At 52.0% G+C, this 16,711-nt stretch overlaps 2 protein-coding genes across 2 annotated transcripts; both read left to right on the top strand.

Annotated features, from left to right (window-relative positions):
- The first annotated feature begins 1,711 nt into the window (after positions 1-1,711).
- LOC100901148 (chaoptin) lies at positions 1,712-12,209 on the top strand. Its single transcript, XM_003738695.1, has 9 exons — positions 1,712-1,963; positions 4,798-5,592; positions 5,745-5,911; positions 6,152-7,986; positions 8,478-8,659; positions 9,696-9,810; positions 10,055-10,176; positions 11,432-11,606; positions 12,050-12,209. Exons 1-9 carry the CDS (start codon positions 1,780-1,782, stop codon positions 12,192-12,194), a joined length of 3,720 nt encoding a protein of 1,239 aa, XP_003738743.1. The 5' UTR covers positions 1,712-1,779; the 3' UTR covers positions 12,195-12,209.
- A 1,371-nt stretch (positions 12,210-13,580) lies between these two features.
- Positions 13,581-16,488, top strand: LOC100901289 (uncharacterized). The gene is made up of 10 exons (XM_029113098.1): positions 13,581-13,762; positions 14,087-14,293; positions 14,434-14,506; positions 14,614-14,730; positions 14,840-14,925; positions 15,145-15,319; positions 15,411-15,649; positions 15,773-15,973; positions 16,144-16,300; positions 16,393-16,488. The coding sequence occupies exons 1-10, from the start codon at positions 13,581-13,583 to the stop codon at positions 16,486-16,488; spliced, it is 1,533 nt and encodes a 510-aa protein (XP_028968931.1).
- Positions 16,489-16,711: the final 223 nt, after the last annotated feature.

The following is a 16,711-nucleotide window of genomic DNA, read 5'->3' on the forward strand; positions in this document are numbered from 1 at the left end:
GGGGTGAGGAAAGTCTGAGCTCCGTCTCGGGAAAGTGTGTTTCAAGCGAGCGAGAAGTAATGTATTCCGAGTCACGCGCGCGTCTCCTCACCACCGACAGTAGCAGTAGAAGCGGCGGTGAAGGAATCGTCCCGTCCATGACCGCGTTCATTATAGGCTAGGAGTCTCGACAAATCCCGAAGATTTCCCCTGTCACACCAGACCGGTTACAGAAGCGGTTCTCTGCTTGACAGTTAGCGCATGCCTCGATACAATCTTGGGCGACGAAAGGCAAGTATGACAGATCGAAGGAAATGCCGAGGAACTTCGACCAGGGAAACATAGGAGCTGGAAATTGCGACGTTGTGGGGGTTCCCGTAAAAACAAACAAGAGACGGGACGGAATCGGAGAGCTTCGAGGATCTTGAGGCGATGGATGCAGGGAAAACTTTTTTCTTGGCTTTTGTTGGGCGTTTTATGATCTTGTCATGGTTGGCCCGTTCGCGGCGATATCGGCCGCCGTGGAGGCTTTTTTGGCGACTTTTCCTCGAGGAGCCTCCCGATGTCTTGTCCTGTCGCTCGCAACTTGGTATGCGGTGCTCGTTGCGGCAAATCCTGGTTTTTGGCTTCTGCGCTTCTCGTACTGCCGATCTTTCGAGAAGGGGTAATGGGAGATGTAGCTGACTCGCCGGCGACGGAGGAGAACGGGAGAGGGCTTCGGATTTTTAAATTCACCCCCGACAACATTTTGCTGATTGTAGCACCGGGGCGAGGCGAACAACCGCAGACAGTTTCATTGTCTTTATTGCTCTCGTTCATCGAAGGCGGCTTGAACCGCTTTCGGAGCCCTACGTCTTCGAATGTTTCGACTCACGTAGTTTTCATCGACTTTTTCATCGCTCTGAGCGCTGGAGGAACTTCTGCGATTCTCTGCTTTCTCGTGGTCCCGCATCAGGTGATTGGAAATAAGAGGAATCAGGATTCGGGAACAAATCCGATTGGACGCGATCACGAGTGTCTCTGATTCACGCAAGACGAGACCTCGTGATTATTCACATTTGGCCAGATTCGGCTGGGAAAGCACGAATAGTGAGGAAAAATGGAATCAGCCTTCCGAGCTAAGATTCGCCGCCGATTGAGGCGGGCGTCCTCGGCTCGTTGGCGGTGGCGATGAGAATATGCTTCTCCGCGTTCTTTTGGAGAGGAAGTGAATTTGTGTGCACGTGGAGTCGATCCCGAGGGCCTACGATCTCTGCCTCGCTTCGGATTCTCGATCGATGATATGGGATGGTTTATTTGAATATCGAATCTTGGAGGAAACAAAGGGCGTCGGTCGGAGTGCCGGCACCTGCTCTCCGACGTTTTATCAAGGATCGCTCCTTCCCGGGACTGTTTCTCTGTTTGCTCTCGGATCGGCTTTCGTTTCATTCACAGCGTGGATCCTTGAGACATTGTTCCTCTGTTGTACTTAGCGTGCAATCTCTAGGATCGTTCCCCTTCCCGATCTCTCCTCCCTTCTGACCCTTGCCAAAATCCCTTTCCGCTCGAATCTCACGTGCAGAGTACGGGAACTCTTCAGGAGGATGTGGAGACTCGGGAGAATGGAGTCGGGACTACCTGTCTGTGAGTTAACGAAGCGGGCGCTCCTCTTCAATTTGTGAGATCTTCAGTGCAATTAGAAATCAAACGGAAGGACTCGACAATGTGAAGGAAAATAAGGGACGAGAACAAGAACGCGTATGCTTGGAATGCGCCAGCTTCGGATAGGGATGTGAGGATACTGCGATGGGATTCTAGAATATGGGAAAATCGTCGACGACGTCATTGGTTGCGATGACCGCGGTCAGGGTGATCGGCGTTGTCTTGCTGGTCTTCGCGGTAGTTGGGTCGTTGGATGCCGTCCCGGAATGTGATTTCAATTCAATGTGCAATTGTCACAATGCGATGGTCAGCTGCGTGGGCCTCAGGATATTTTCTCTCAAAGGTAAGTCGGATGACCGAAGTTTTTTCGTCCCCGTCACACTCGACTCGGCATATATTTTTCTTTCCGCTCGATTTCCAACACTATGGAAGACTCTTTCCGCTCTATTTCCAACACTATGGAAGACTCTCCGCTGGAAAGTCCACCGGAACTTGAGCGAGCGAAACTTCTCTCGATTGCGTTCCACCACTCCAACGTTGCCTTGGAATCAAACAAGGATCATCCCGCCCCCCATAGTCCCACAATCGACCGGATTTCCGAAGCCGCGTCGAGCGCGGATCACCTTTGCTCTCCTCGAGACTCAAGCAGCCTCCCTCGTTCCTCCGGAATGTACGGAGAGAGCTCGACGTTCGTTTGCATCGAGCTCGACATCCCGGCTCTAGCGGTGATTTCTCGACAGGGATCGCGTAGGTAGGAGCTCGGAGCACAGCCAACCACTCCGCAGATCCGAAGGAACGGTCCTTCGGTCGATATCCCCAAGTTATACGAATGGGGAGCTCAAGAACGAATTTAGCCGCGGTAATCTCTGGTCTCCGATTATATGCACCAGAAGGTGATATCACCGATCCAGAGCCGAGTTTTCCGCTGAAAGAAAATCCCGAAATCGCCTCCGGGAGAAAGATTCATCCGTTGAAGAACACTTGCCAACTTGAGACTTCCCCCTGAAACTGCCTCCTGCACACGTCCAATAAGCGACAAGTAGAGGACGACGACGCTTCGAGCAGAAAACAAATCCTCTTCGCTCTCGGGATCGCCTCGGACCCCGAAAGTCCGCCGGCGAGTATCTTGAAACGCGCGGACCTGTACCCCGCAGAGAATCAATTGTTGTCAAGTTAGCTGAGAGTTCGTTGACGCTTCACAAGCGCGCCCAGTTTGGCACCCTCATGCGTCGCACCCACTCCGTACGTGTTTATCGTCATGGATGTATCCACGAGCTCTCTTTTTCTCTGTCTCGAAGCCACGGGCTCGTTCACGTGTCGCATGTGTTGTTAAAAGTTTTGTAATGAAATTTACCAATTCGTCTGTCGTCACCTAGCACCCACGAGCGAGCGAGCAACCGACCGGACGGGCGGGCGGCCACTCGACCCAGAGGCTTGTGCAGTGTTCCCTGAGGGACCGCTGGTCTCTATTAGACCGCGTGCACTCTCCTACAGATTCCTTCAACCATTTGTTCGTTCCTTCGTTCATTCACGGATCAAATCACCCTGTCCTCGCATTCATTCAATCACTCACTCAGTCCGTCTAGACGCATACTACCCGAGTGCATGATGTTCATTCAGTTTTTGTTCTTACAGCGCGCAAATCATTCGGGCAAAATGGCTGGATGGGCATTTTGACGATAAATACACATGTCGCCCACTCAATAGAACCAACCCATTCTAATTCTGAATGATTGTTCTCTCTCACCCCCAATCGCTCATTGTACATATTTTATTGTGAGGCGTATTTTCACAGCACTCGAGGAATCCAATGCCCACCGAGAAATTTACTCGACCCAATCCGATGATTTTCCGGAGCCGAACATCGATCAATTCACTCTCGAAAATTCCAGAGGACCAAAGCTAGCCAAGTGCCGCGTTGAAGCGTTTGAGCACCCGACTACGCCCCGTCCTCCCGGATAAGTGCGATGAGTGGGGCACGCTCGACGACTTCTGAATTTTGAGGTTCTCGGGTCCGCTTCCGTGTTTCTGAATCCTTCGCGACTCTCGTATTTGTGCGCTTTCTCCGAATTTGGAAACTTTGCGCTTCCGACAAAATGGAACACCTGAACATGAGAGAGGAGAGTTCGGAGAAACTAAGTAGCAGCCAGGCTACCCGAACTCTTCAAGTGGAAGGCCGTTGGAAATGCATTAAGTCATCATCCGACCACCATCACCGGAAACCACCGACGAACTATTACGGGATCAGCTTCCACAAAATGGCTCTGTAATGATCACCAGCCTCAAAATACGACCGCGCTCGTTTCCGATACAACGTAAAGAGTCCGTCTCCCGACCTTACCCACCGTGTTTCGCGAGTCGTTCGTGCCGTTTCTTGTAACGTGTCCAGGGCGGGCTTTCAACTCTATCTCGCTATAGGTTGGACTATAAAACACTGGTGTGGGTGTAATTTTAAGGTCATAAAAATACCACCTTCCGTTCTACACCAACAAGGTGCACTCGGATACTCTGCGGCACTGCTTCTGTGCTTTTATGCGATCGAGGAAAACCAATGGTTCCTCGGTGAAATGTATTCGTGACAAGGCGGGACAAACCTAGCGGCGTTGTCTTCAATGAGGCATCAGCAAAAATTTGAATTGCGCGTTGTCAGCGCACACAGCTATGCAAATAGCCCAAGTCTCTCGAGAGATTGACGCGAAGGAAAGAGAGCGGAGAGGAAGCATGCGATTGCGTCACAGGAAGGAAACCCGGATCTGGAAAATCCGCTAGCCTACAGTCTTCTCCTTTTTGACGCTGTATCCAATGTCTGTATCGAGATCCACCATGAGTGCTCCTCCGTTCCTCCGATCGCTTGACTTCGTCCGATCTCTTAGGCCGAAGCTTGGGTTCGACATTTTCAGTGTTGACAACTTCCGCGGGGATTTCTTGGGCGAGCGCCCGTTTCGGCGGTTTTCGAAACTCGTGGAAATTCCCAGCGATCTCCGAGAAGTAAGAGAGCTCGAAATGAGAGCGGAGCTCCCTTCCGGTGAATTTTTTTCCATTTGCCGAGGTCTGTTGGGGAACATTCTACCGCGACTGAGAAGACGGAGGGTCCGAGAAAAAATCGGATCGCGCTGGGAGTCGTTTGCAGAACGATTCCCTCACAGCTCTGACCATGTTTTCCTCTGTTCGTTCCAGACGTCTTTACTCGACCTGAATTCGTTCTGAAGAAAACCCAGTTCAGCCAAGTAGTAGTGAGCCGGTCGGGTCTACTGCGCTTAGAATGGACGCCCTCGGACATGATCACGTTAAGCTTGCCAAAGAACTCGATCTATGACCTAACGGCGGACGCTTTTTCCGGGAACGAGCTCTCGCTCACAAGCCTCGATCTCAGCGACAACCGGCTGGCTTCGCTGCCTGAAATGGGCTCACTAAAAGCTCTTCACTGGCTGAATTTACAGCACAACGATTTCACAGAGCTTCCCGAAGGCCTCCGGAACACCAACGTTTCGACGTTATTTCTGTCCGGAAACGGAATACGATCAATCTCTCCGGAGGCTCTGCCCGCATCGCTGGTAACGCTTGACCTGGACGCAAACCAGATTCTCGCCATAGAAGGTCACCCGTTCCCCAAAGGCATGCGCGCCCTGAACCTCGGCAATAACATCATAACCGAAATTCCGGCGCATTCCTTCCACATGCTGGCGGGTCTGGAGCGTCTGTCGCTGAGTAACAATGTCTTCAAGAGCCTACCGAGTAGATGGCGTCTCCCCACGTCAATTCAGATCTTGGACCTGTCGCACGGATTTCTGCCGCAGCTGGAGGCCACCTGCATCGGGCTTGAGAGCGGCAGCTGCGGCCAACTGCAGGCTCTCCACCTGGAATACAATTTCCTCTCGACAGTAAATGAGAAGTCCTTCGAAGGAATGCAACTCCGAAAACTCCACCTCAACTCCAACCGTCTGATGCAGCTGCCGGACAGCTTATTCAAAAGTGAGTTCACAAAGTGTCGCGCGGGATGCGATGAGGAATTTCTCGGTGAATTTCACGCTTTTAGTAGGAAAAGCGGCCAGAGGAGATTCTCGGATACGCGGCGTGCCTGCTCGAGAGAATATTCTAAGACCTGTCACGTGCTTTTCTTACAGCCTCGCTTGCGTCCACTCTGCTGGTGTTGGATCTAAGCGAGAATCAGTTTTCGACATTACCCTCGTGTATTTCGGATCTCAACAACTTGACAGTACTAAGTCTCCGGGGAAACTTCTTGACATCGTTCGAACCCACGGCACTTTCGCTGTTTCTCAGAACACTTCAGGTGAGTGCAAAAAGGGAATCGATACGTGACACTCACCATTCCGCCTTGAAGAGCTTGGGAGAGTTGCAGAAAGAACCTCCGAGCCTGAACCGGAATCGAAGCGCGGGGGAGCAATGGGTCAGATACAGAATTCGAAAGAATGCACAGAATCGGAGGCTCGGAGCCGCTTTCGCTCTCCGGTGCCGTCGGTAGATCTTCGTCGAAGTGACCAGACGTCGTTTCCATTGGTTTCGTCCGCAGGTGTTGGACCTTTCCTACAATCAATTATCGACGGTGCCCAGCATCCTGAACTCGACCAGTGGACTATTACGCTTGAGCCTGCAGGCCAATTTGATCGAACGACTGTCACCGAAGGATTTCACAAAGTGGTCATCAACGCTCCGGAGTCTGAGTCTTTCAAATAACGCCATCAAAGTGTTGCCGAAACAGGCGCTGAAGCATCTGCTTCAACTGAAAGAGCTGAAACTGTCTTTCAACAATATCCAATACTACGACACGCTCGCTTTCGAAAACCTTGGAAATCTCCAAGTTCTCGAGATGTCTTCGACGTTGACAAGCGATGTCGCCGTTCGGAATATTCACAAACTCCTCGCACCTCTCAAACATCTGAAATCGCTCCAGGTCGACTATAATCGAATTTTCCAAACGCAGCCGTTCACCGATAATGTGGCGAACCTCGACCTTGAAGGAAACGACCTCAACACGATCCCGCAGATTCGTCCGACCTCGAGGATGTCACGTCTGTCACTAAGTTACAACAGCATTCATTATTTGAAGACGTCGGTGTTGAGAAACGTGTCGTCGCTCGAACAAGTGATTCTGATCGGCAACCCGCTCCGAGAACTCGAGTCGGAGGCGTTCTGCGACTTGAGGGCTCTCGTGAGCGTCATATTGTCCTCGAACCGGATCCGGAGCATCCAGAGGTCGGCGTTCACGAACTTGCCGATGCTGCAACGATTGCACCTCGATAACAATCTGATCCAACACCTCAACCTCGACATCTTGAGCGACAGCGGCAAGCGGCTCTTTCTGAATGCGTCCAATAATCAGATCCAGAGTGTTTTCTCCGAGGAAGAGAACAAAACCATCGATGTCCGGATACTGGATCTGTCGAACAACCGAATCGAGAAAATTCCACAGGAGGCCTGGACCAAGATGCCGGGTCTGGTGCAGCTCGTCGCTTCGAAAAACCGAATTTCCCACTTGGAACGATCTCCCCTGGAACTGTCCAAGCTCACGGTGGCGGATTTCTCAGAAAACCGTCTTAGCAGTTTGGCGGTCCTCAATTTGACTCGGATCGCTCCGGCGTTGGAGATGCTCAATTTGAGAGGCAATGGACTCGAGTCGTTCCTCTCGGCTGAACATTATGTGACCAACAACGCACCGTCTCGTCACTGGCCCTCGCTTCGGGTCCTGGATTTGTCGAGGAATCGTCTAGGGCGACTCGAGAGCCTGCCGGCCGCCCTGCAGATGCTCAACGCCTCGTTCAACCCGCTGAAAGAATTCCGAGCGGAAAACCACGCGACCCTCATGAACCTCGACGTCACGGAGACCGGAATTCATTCGGTGTCCAGCTTCGAGAAGTTCCATCGGTTGCAAGTTCTCAACATATCGCAACTCGTCCTACAGTCGGGTGACCTTTCGACAAAAGCTCTACCTCGAGATCTCGTTATACTCGATGCGTCCGCCACTAATCTCAACTCGATCGAACTCGAAAGCCCGAGAGTGGTCGAGCTCGATCTCTCCAACACGACGTCCAGCACGCGATACGTTTTGAACACACCGCTGCTCCGGAGCATAGATCTGTCGCGCAACGAGGTCCGCAATCTGTCGTCGCTGCTCAGAGCGGTCTCGGCCGAACAGCTTCGCGACCTCAACCTCGAAGCGAATCTCGTCGATAAAATCCACTCGAATCTCTGGCGCAAGTTGCCGCATCTGGCAAAACTCAACCTCAACTCGAACCCTATAGAAACCCTCACCCTGCACTCGTTCAAAGGCCTCGTGCATCTCAACGAACTCGACATGCGAAACCTGAGCTTAACACATCTCGACTCCCGCTGTCTCCAGAGCCTCAGGTCAGTGTCGTTGGTGGCGGCGGTCGTGGAGGAGTCGTCGGGAGTAGACGAGTGTCAGTCGTTGACGTCGCGATGCCGGTGGCGGAGTCGAGAGGAGTCGTACGAGCCCCGATCGATCATGATGTCACCGCGTGTGCGCGGTGGTTCTAGGTAATCGCAGATGTAGCGGGACTGGATGTGGGTCGTGTTTAATTGACGGATCGGGTGGCCCACGTAATGAATTTGCTACGACATCCCGCGATCGGGAATACTTTCCTACGAACGTGGATTTCGATGAGCGATTGAATACACGGAGGTGGACAGCAGGAAACGTTGATTACGTCCTCATCCCCGAAAATCTCCCAAAGGAATCCTATCGTGATTTCCCGCTGCAAGCGAAAAAAAAACGGAGACGAAGCGCGGCGACCGCCCAGTTCACTCTTCGGCGAGAATGTTGTTATTGGTCACTGTCGGCAAGTCGTGACCTCGGTTAATGTTCAGGCGTATTGCAGGGCACTTGCGTCACTCAAACTGTCGACGTACAACAAAGGTATCAGGTCGCTACGCTTGCAAGAACTGCTCTCGGACTCTCTAGCGCTCCGTCAGGTGACCGTTGAAGTGGAAGAGCCCGTATTGTCGTACCAACTGCAGTGGGCATTCGCCACTTCGAAGCTACGCGAGCTTCAAATAACAGGTACGTGTATGTGGACAGGCGGCGGGCAGTCCCGGAACAGAGTGAGTTTGAACGACGACGGTGAGGTTCGACGGAATAGAGTGCTTCCGAACGCGATCGGAGCGGAACCATATTCTGTGCTATGAATACTCCGATGAATGCGAAATACGGAGCCGTAACTCTCGCAAGAGCCCGCGAACCGCTGTTTTTCCCTGCCGAAAAGTGCCACAAATTGTGAATATTTGACAATGAGTAGAAATCTCGGTTCGGCCATCGAGTGAGTTCGGCTAGTTCTCTCGCCACGCTTCGCTTGCGCAGTCCAGCCGGGGCACCTGAGCGCAACGTACGATAATTCGACGCTCGGGATTTTAATCAAACAGACTCCCGCCTCATCGGGCTCCGTCGCGACTCCGATGCTTTCGGCGGAAAGGCGTCGGTCCCCGAAACATCACACAGCGAGCCATGTACGGAAAATATCAGCAACGTAAGGGGATTGAATCGTGGGAGTGCTGTGGGAGACTCGTCCTTGAGCGCCTTGGAGAGCTGCGTGAAAAGATGCGATGTCACTGAATAGAACCGATTTCTGGCCGTGGTATTGAAGGAAAGCGATCCAGGTCAAACGTCGTCATGACGAAACGGAAACGTCCACGAATCGCAGGCACGATACCTCTACGCATCTCCCCGCGCAGAAGAACCCCGAGGAGCTCTTGCGTACAGAACCAGCAGGCGAAGCGAGAGCGTCGGGAGAGCAGGTTTACCGAGGACAAAGGCGAGAGGAGCCCTCCGACCGACGGGGCCATCGACACCGCTGTATGAAGAAAACCGAAGACCGGAAAGGAGGGCAGGTGCTTCCTCCTGCTCTTCGGCATGGGTCGCCGAATCACAGATTCTTTTGGTGTTTGCTTGTATCGCCGGCAAAGTTGTCGATGGGGGCGTTTACGGCATTCTGACGAGTGACCGAGCGACCGTCAGACCGGTCGGCCCGTGGCCGGTCGACTGCCGCGCAATAAGTGCCAATAAGAGAATATTGCAGTGACGGAGTCTTTGTTACCGGCAGGATCGTCACTACGCTCCATCCTACCGGACGCTTTCCTCGGCCTGGAGAAAATGCACGAGCTGGTCCTGCGGATCCGACACACCAGCGTCACAGAACTTCCGGATGGTCTCCTCAGGTCTGTGAGATTGGATCGTGATCTTCTTGACGCCAGATTGGAACACGTGCCCCGAAAAGTCTAGACCTTCGCTGATTGCTCGTGCGACGGCACAACATTGATCCTACAACTCGTCGATCCGACATGATTGAACGCGAGGCGCTATCCTACGCGCGTCGGCATCGTTCTGTCATATGCCGGCCCGACGAGCGCGAAGTCCACGGGATTCTGGCGTCATTCCTGACTTTTTCTATTTCTTTCCAAGGTACCTCACTGATGTTCGCTTTCTGACGCTGGACCTCCGGTCGAATCTCCTCCAGAGTATCTCACCCCGGGTGCTGGAATCGAAGCGAATGTCTTACTCCAAAGGGACTCAATTCCTAGCAGGTGAGCCGCTCCAGTCGGATTTCGCGAGGTCACCGAGCCGACACACGGTGTCATCGGAGTCGCTCAAAAGCCAGCCTCAGCTGAATGAGGAACAAACTATTCGGGGAGAAACTCCTTCTCCAACAGATCCTCATTTTTTGTCGATTTTTTCTCGTATCGATTTTTTTTTTGCACCGTTGCCACGACACAGCTCATCGCGCGTTCTTCGCCATCTTCATTCAAACTCCTTTCCGCTCCCTCCTCCTCTCTTTCAATTTTCGTCTCCACCTTTGGTCCGGTCGGCTGCGGGCTCGGACACGGGCTAGATTGCGGACAAGCCGGCCGTGAGACAGTCGGTGGAGGCGTGGCGGATGGGAGGCAAGAGGGATTCCAACCTTCATTCGTGGAGTTGCCACTCAGACTTGAGTGCATCTGGCGATCGTGGTCGGCAGCAGCAGCGTTTCATATTTTCGAAGGTCTGCTACGGAGTTGAGTTTGTAAAAATGACCAAGTTCAAAACGCTCTCCCCATTCTCCTGACTCTCTCCATCCCCGAATTGTCTCGCGATTCCCCGAATCGGGGAGTTGGCCCGAGCGGGAGGGACAGAGAAAATCTGCTCAGTCATCGGGCCTTTCGTTCAGAGAAACGAGGAAGGCTCTTGACGATTCGTACAGACGCAGACGGGATGACAGGAAATTTTCGGGGCCCAAACCGACGAATCGAACGAACGGGTCTTCGATAAACAAGCATCCGACGAACATCATGTACGGTCGAAACTCCAGAACCCTGTTCCTGACTATACATCAGAACTATCGGAGAGGTGGTATTTTACGGTCGAGTCTGGCTCGATAATCCCGGGGCAGTACACGACGGAATCCTTCGAGCGGGGAACGGACTCGTTCCAGCTGTGAATATATCTTGAGTGTCTGTTGGCTTATCTTGAGGCCGATGTCCTTGAGGGACTCTCCTGGGCTTACAAGGTAATGCCATCATATCTGACCTTGGTTTGTATAAGTTTCTCTATTGCCTCCGTGGGCCGCCGGGGCCGCTCTCGCGATTTTTCCTCGAGCTTTCATCCCTTCTCTTACGAGGAAAAAATGATGGAACACTCCATCTAACGGCTGGCTTCCATTACCTCGTGATAATTAAAGCGCGAAACTCGCTTATGAAACTGGCGAAGAACTCGGGCGCTACGGCCGATGATGAAAATTATGACTGATGACGAGTGCATTCTCAACGAGCTCAAGTCGAGTTTCGGTGTTCTGTTTTTCCGCAGGTGGGATACGACTCGAGGACAATCCATTCCGTTGCGACTGCGGACTCGTGTGGCTTTCGCAGTGGATGCGCAGGTGGTTGCGAGAAACAGTTAAAGTTCAACGCTTTGAACCCGCGACCGCGCTGCAACTTCACAACATCGCGAGACAGTCCACCTGTCGACTCCCAAATGGACGGTAAGCTCAAAGTTACGACCAAGTTCGCGTGCGTGGCCCCAAGAACTGTGTTCAAGTTTCTGAGCGGGAAGATGAGTAATGGAAAACCTACTCCTCGAGCCTCGTATGAAGAGCCGCATCAGCGTACTCAGTGCTCAGTAGGAGAACGAGAGTGTATTCAACGCACCGGAAAGGAATCTCCGGCGCTTCCCTAGTTCTCTCCCTCTTTTTTTTTGCTGATAGAGAAATCTTCTGAGAAGCTAGAAAAAAGTTGAGGCATATACGATGCCCGATTCATGATTCAACGACGGAGCCACATCAGATTTTTTTTCACTCGGCACGTGTAGTCGTGATAGATATCAGATATAGAACTGCTTTACGGGCTAACGAAGATTTCGTTTTTCGGCTAGTGCTGTGACCTTGGTGGCGAGGTGAGCTACGATGTTTTATTTCTGTACTTCCAGGTCGATGCCCATCATCGAATTCTCATCGGATAACTTTCATTGTTCAACGACGGGCGCATCCGTGGGTTCTGCGGAGAGTATCGCGCCGTTCTGGGCTCTCCACCTGGGAGCACCCATCCTGACATGGCTCATGCTGTATCTGTAAATAAAGGAATGAATCAATCAAAATGAAGTGTGTATAGAAAAGCAATAAATGTTTCTACTGTTCATCCGTAAGTCGAAAAAAAAACCTGTCTCATCACCATTCTTTGCTTGCTAATTGTAATATTAGGTGAGAGTTCGTATTAGCGAAAAACTTTCTTCCGAAACTCAGTATTCAATGGATTGGGGTCAAATCGAAGAATAATTTCCTCTTACTTCTCGTTGGACCCTCTAGTCTCTAGTCCATTTGTTAGATCGGCACAATCGCTATACACAGACGCCCTCGTCTCGAACCTTCGTCATCACGTCCGTCCAATCCAGTCCCGCATAGGACGCCAAGCTTATGGAGACACAAACTTGATTAGAGCGAATACTGTCGACAAGCAAATGCGTCTCAGAGAACAAACAGGATTGTCGGTACTGAGGAGAGTGCAGAGAGCCCCTGCGGCCGCGATATGAGATAACACGTGGCTAATTAGGACATATTTGCACCGCTGTGTCTCGAGAGCGGCTTTCGCCGCGGTGACCGAGAAGGACGAACTATTCGAGGATGTTTATCAACATTAAGGAGATGTTGCGCGACTACTGTCACAAGGGGGATATGCTCAAGACATAGTTGCCCTGTGCGAACCCATGGGACATCTAGCTATACGTGTAGGCTGGGTCGCACTCCGAGCATTTCTACAAGAGAACTCTCGTCCGCGTGAAGTGTCTATGCGGCCATTCGTCCGGAGCTCGAATCTGTTCCGGGGATACCCTGATGTTCGATCTCGCGCGCTAAAACTGGACATTCTGCTCAATGTGTGTCCATTGAGCGTCGGACCGGAGGAAGAGAATTGCTCGTATTCGTTTCCGATACACCACCGGGATGCTCCGAGATTCTCGTTATCAGTTCTCAGTTTCGGGGTGATGAAGCGACAATAAAGCAAAAAGTAGTCGAGGTCGTCGATAAAAGAAATTGCAGTCCGGATCGAAGCGCGTCCCCGAGAGAAGGGCCGGAGAGTGACAGGGAGCGCCGACTATGCTGGACGACTAGCCGGCCAAGTAAGCGACTGGTTGGCTGGATGAACTGTTGGCTGAGCGATCGATGAGTTGGAGAGACCCGCTTTGTCATCGCACGTTGACGAATTTTGACATTTTCTGATTGAACTCTCTTTTTCTGCCGTATGTCCGCACTCTGGCGGTAACTCCAACCCGGGTCCGACCTACTTGCCCGAGGGCATCTACCGCCGACTGCTGCCATTGTTATCCGAGGGAATTTCTCGCTCAAGCTGTCGTCGGGAGCGCGAGTTCACGAAGGTGCCAGTAGCGTCTGAAAGAAGAACCAATCTACCTCCGAGCCGAGGGCTGAAGGAGGAGTTTTATCGTTCCTTCATCCGATTTGGCCGCCATGCTCAGCTACGCTAAGCCCGATTCAAACGATCCATCGGATTCGACGACTGCAATCAGGAGTCGTCGGAGATACAACTTCGACAACGACTTGACGTACTTCCATCGGAGCGATCAGTATTCGCGGATTCTCGCACGGAACCTCGAGCGGGAATTCGAGTCTACCCCGCACCCTCAAGGCGGGTGAGTAAGCATCGAACACGGATCTGCTTTCGCGTTTCCGTTCGGAAACAGTCACAAGTACGCGTAATGTTTCCCTAATACCTGTCGTAGACAAGAGGGAACGGAGCGGAGTATTGATTCGAGAGACGCGTGCACTTCAAACCGCCCACTCTTGATGAACCTCACGTCGCTTGTAGCACCCCTCGACGACATCGTGGCTCGTGGCTACGCGTGCTTCGTCTTTTTTTTTCTTCTCTGAGGGTATGCTTCGGATATTTTATTCAGCGGAGAGCCTACTACTCTGATTTCGCGACCTCACGTTTCCTGATCGAATCGGGTTTTCAGTCGATTCTCACGGATGCGGCATCAATCCGAAGCCGCAGGATTCGTTCAAACTCAAAAGCAGAAGCCTCACAGGGGATTGCGTCGCTTAATTCAACCCGTCTTCCTGCTTCGATCGCTCATAACGATCTCGTGCGTCGTGGGTTTCGTGTATCAGAGCGCTGATTTCTTTTTAGGCTTCTTTCGTTTTCCAACCACGACAAACATACGGTTCGTTGCTCGTCGAGGGTTTCGACTACCTAATACATATCTCGATTCTCTCAACCGGGACGGGAACACGCAATAAATCGCCGCCCGGGTAACGAAGAACATATCTTCTCTCCTAATAGAGCCCAACAATGATTTTTCAGCGTCGAATCGATGAAAGATTTGGTGTTTCCCTCTCTGACTGTCTGCGTGGCCAATTGGGTGAACCGTGCAAAGGTGGGGACAGTGAATCGCAACTCTCGGGCTCTCCGATCACTCAGATTTGACAGCCCTGAAAGGAATTGAGTGACTCTAGAATACCCCCGAATTTTCCCATCCGACAGGTTTGCGAGATGGACTCGTTTAGTGGATTATGTGGATCCGAACACCCGACCCCGAAACGGCTGATAGACGCTCTGTGGAGTTACAGACCAATCGAATCCCTTGCTTTCTCCACGCAGGTGTTTAGTCGAGCATTTCTTGGGTCTTCGAATCGAAGCGGAAATATTCCGAAACATGATATCGTTAATATTTTTTTCTGTCGGATCTGAACGGACTCGACTCCCTCAGGAAATCATTGGCCACTGTCATATGAAGCCGACATCGGGCTGCAAGCCTTTCGATTGCGATGACAACTGGGAGTTCGCCTATGCAAGGTAGCTCTCCGCACAATGCAAACTTCAGATTAGGGTCGCCGTGGGCGGCAACGCGCACTCCGTCTGGACATCACTGTGGAGCAAATGGGCCAAGTTCGGGAAGATATATCTTCCCGAACACGCGGAAATCCCCCAGAGGATCATCGCAGTGCTCAACCCGAAATATTCCTCTGACTGAGCCTGAAATCCCTCACCGAGTCTCGTTCCTCCGACCGCTAGATTTCCAGACGCCATGTGTTATTCTCTGGATCTCCACGCCATCTCGGACCCGGAACATCCTTTGAACAAGTGCAAATATCCCTGGGACTACGAGCTGAACGTCACCATGGGATGGGACGAACAGGACACGCTGCAGATCTCAGACATGTACAAGGCCGACGCTGTCTTGCACCAGGCACTCAATCTCAATCTCTGTGGATGAGCCGATATCGAGTATCCTTACCTTGTCGTCTCGCTCACTCACCCGCAATTCGGTCCCACTGCAGGTGGACACCAACTCCGCGGGTCAATCACATCCGCTGTTCTTCGAGCCGGGGGCCCGGTACATCATCTTAGTCGAGCAGTTTACAACCCTGGCATTGCCGCCGCCTTATCAGACGCAGTGCATCGAGTACAGTGAGCTGCCCAGATCCCGTATGTTCTACGGGACGACAACCCAGAATCTTTGCTACGAGATGTGCAAGACCGTTCAGTGGCAGGCAGCCTGCGCATGCGTTTCGCCGAGGTGAGTGTTTGTTACGCGGCGAAGATTTTTTCTAGATAACTGTCCGGAGTCGTCCTCGGATGACGGAAATTCGAAAATTGTGTAATCTGTAATAATCAGAGCGTTGTTTCCGCTTTCTATCAGGTACCCGTACCGCGATCGCTATCCGAAGGTGTGTAACCAGTCCGAAACAGCTCATTGCGCCAAAATCGATGTCGAACAGCAATTCACCGAACGCTGCATCAAGAAATGTCGCCAACCATGCAAGGAAGTCACATACGAGGTTCAGGTCACCGCTCAAGGTCAGAAGGAGGAGAAAACTTCGGCAGCCGATGCTGGTGAGAGGTTTGGCTCGGTGAGGCGTTCTTTTTTGCCTGTCTCTCTCGATCCGCTAATTGATGGCTGCGAGCAGCGTCCTGATGACAGGTGGTCACCCTCGACTTCGAATGTGTCCGTATTCAGTCTCTGTTAGAGGTCTAAGATTTTTTTCCTCGCTATCTCTGAAAAGCTGACAGCGGAGACGATTATTACGACGACGAAGGAAAGGCGACTGAGAGCTCGAACGACACCGAGGTCGCGATAGCCACGAGGAAACAATTCAGCCTAACAGTGATGTTCGCAAGTGAAAAACACACCATACTCCAACACATGAGGAAGTTCACATTCATTGAGGCGAGTCAGCTGCTAGGCGGATCCTTTCGAGTCTCGAGTTGGCGAGAATCCTCAATTTTCATTCGATCTGATCTCGGGCTATCTCTCTGAAGGTGTTCGGCTATCTAGGAGGCTATGTGGGCATTTGGCTCGGCATGAGTTTCTTCTCTGTCCTCGACGACCTAATCGTTTATGTGCGACTGAGGTGAGTTCGGTAATCTCGGTCGAGGGATCAAGTCAATTTAGAAACGGCGAACGTATCGTCCGCACGTGTAAAGGGCTATCATTCCGGAGAAAATTCTATACCTCGAATGTACCCTAAAATCCCGACCTTAAGGAACGCCTCGTATAGGGAGCTTCCCGTATAAGGAACCCCACGAATAGGGAACTCTCCGTATAAGGAACCCGGCCTATAGGGAACTTCCCGTATAA

This window comes from Galendromus occidentalis, unplaced genomic scaffold (genome assembly GCF_000255335.2).
Source record: "Galendromus occidentalis unplaced genomic scaffold, Mocc_1.1 scf7180000076295, whole genome shotgun sequence".
Lineage (NCBI taxonomy): Eukaryota > Metazoa > Arthropoda > Arachnida > Mesostigmata > Phytoseiidae > Galendromus > Galendromus occidentalis.

Excerpts from the sequence above, each read along its gene's own strand:
- LOC100901148 (XM_003738695.1), top strand. The coding sequence starts at position 1,780 with ATGGGAAAATCGTCGACGACGTCATTGGTTGCGATGACCGCGGTCAGG. Across the intron at positions 5,912-6,151 it reads TGTTTCTCAGAACACTTCAG|GTGTTGGACCTTTCCTACAA; the intron begins GTGAGTGCAAAA and ends TTTCGTCCGCAG. Across the intron at positions 7,987-8,477 it reads CGCTGTCTCCAGAGCCTCAG|GGCACTTGCGTCACTCAAAC; the intron begins GTCAGTGTCGTT and ends GGCGTATTGCAG.
- LOC100901289 (XM_029113098.1), top strand. The coding sequence starts at position 13,581 with ATGCTCAGCTACGCTAAGCCCGATTCAAACGATCCATCGGATTCGACG. Across the intron at positions 14,507-14,613 it reads ATTGGGTGAACCGTGCAAAG|GTTTGCGAGATGGACTCGTT; the intron begins GTGGGGACAGTG and ends CCCATCCGACAG. Across the intron at positions 16,301-16,392 it reads GGAAGTTCACATTCATTGAG|GTGTTCGGCTATCTAGGAGG; the intron begins GCGAGTCAGCTG and ends ATCTCTCTGAAG.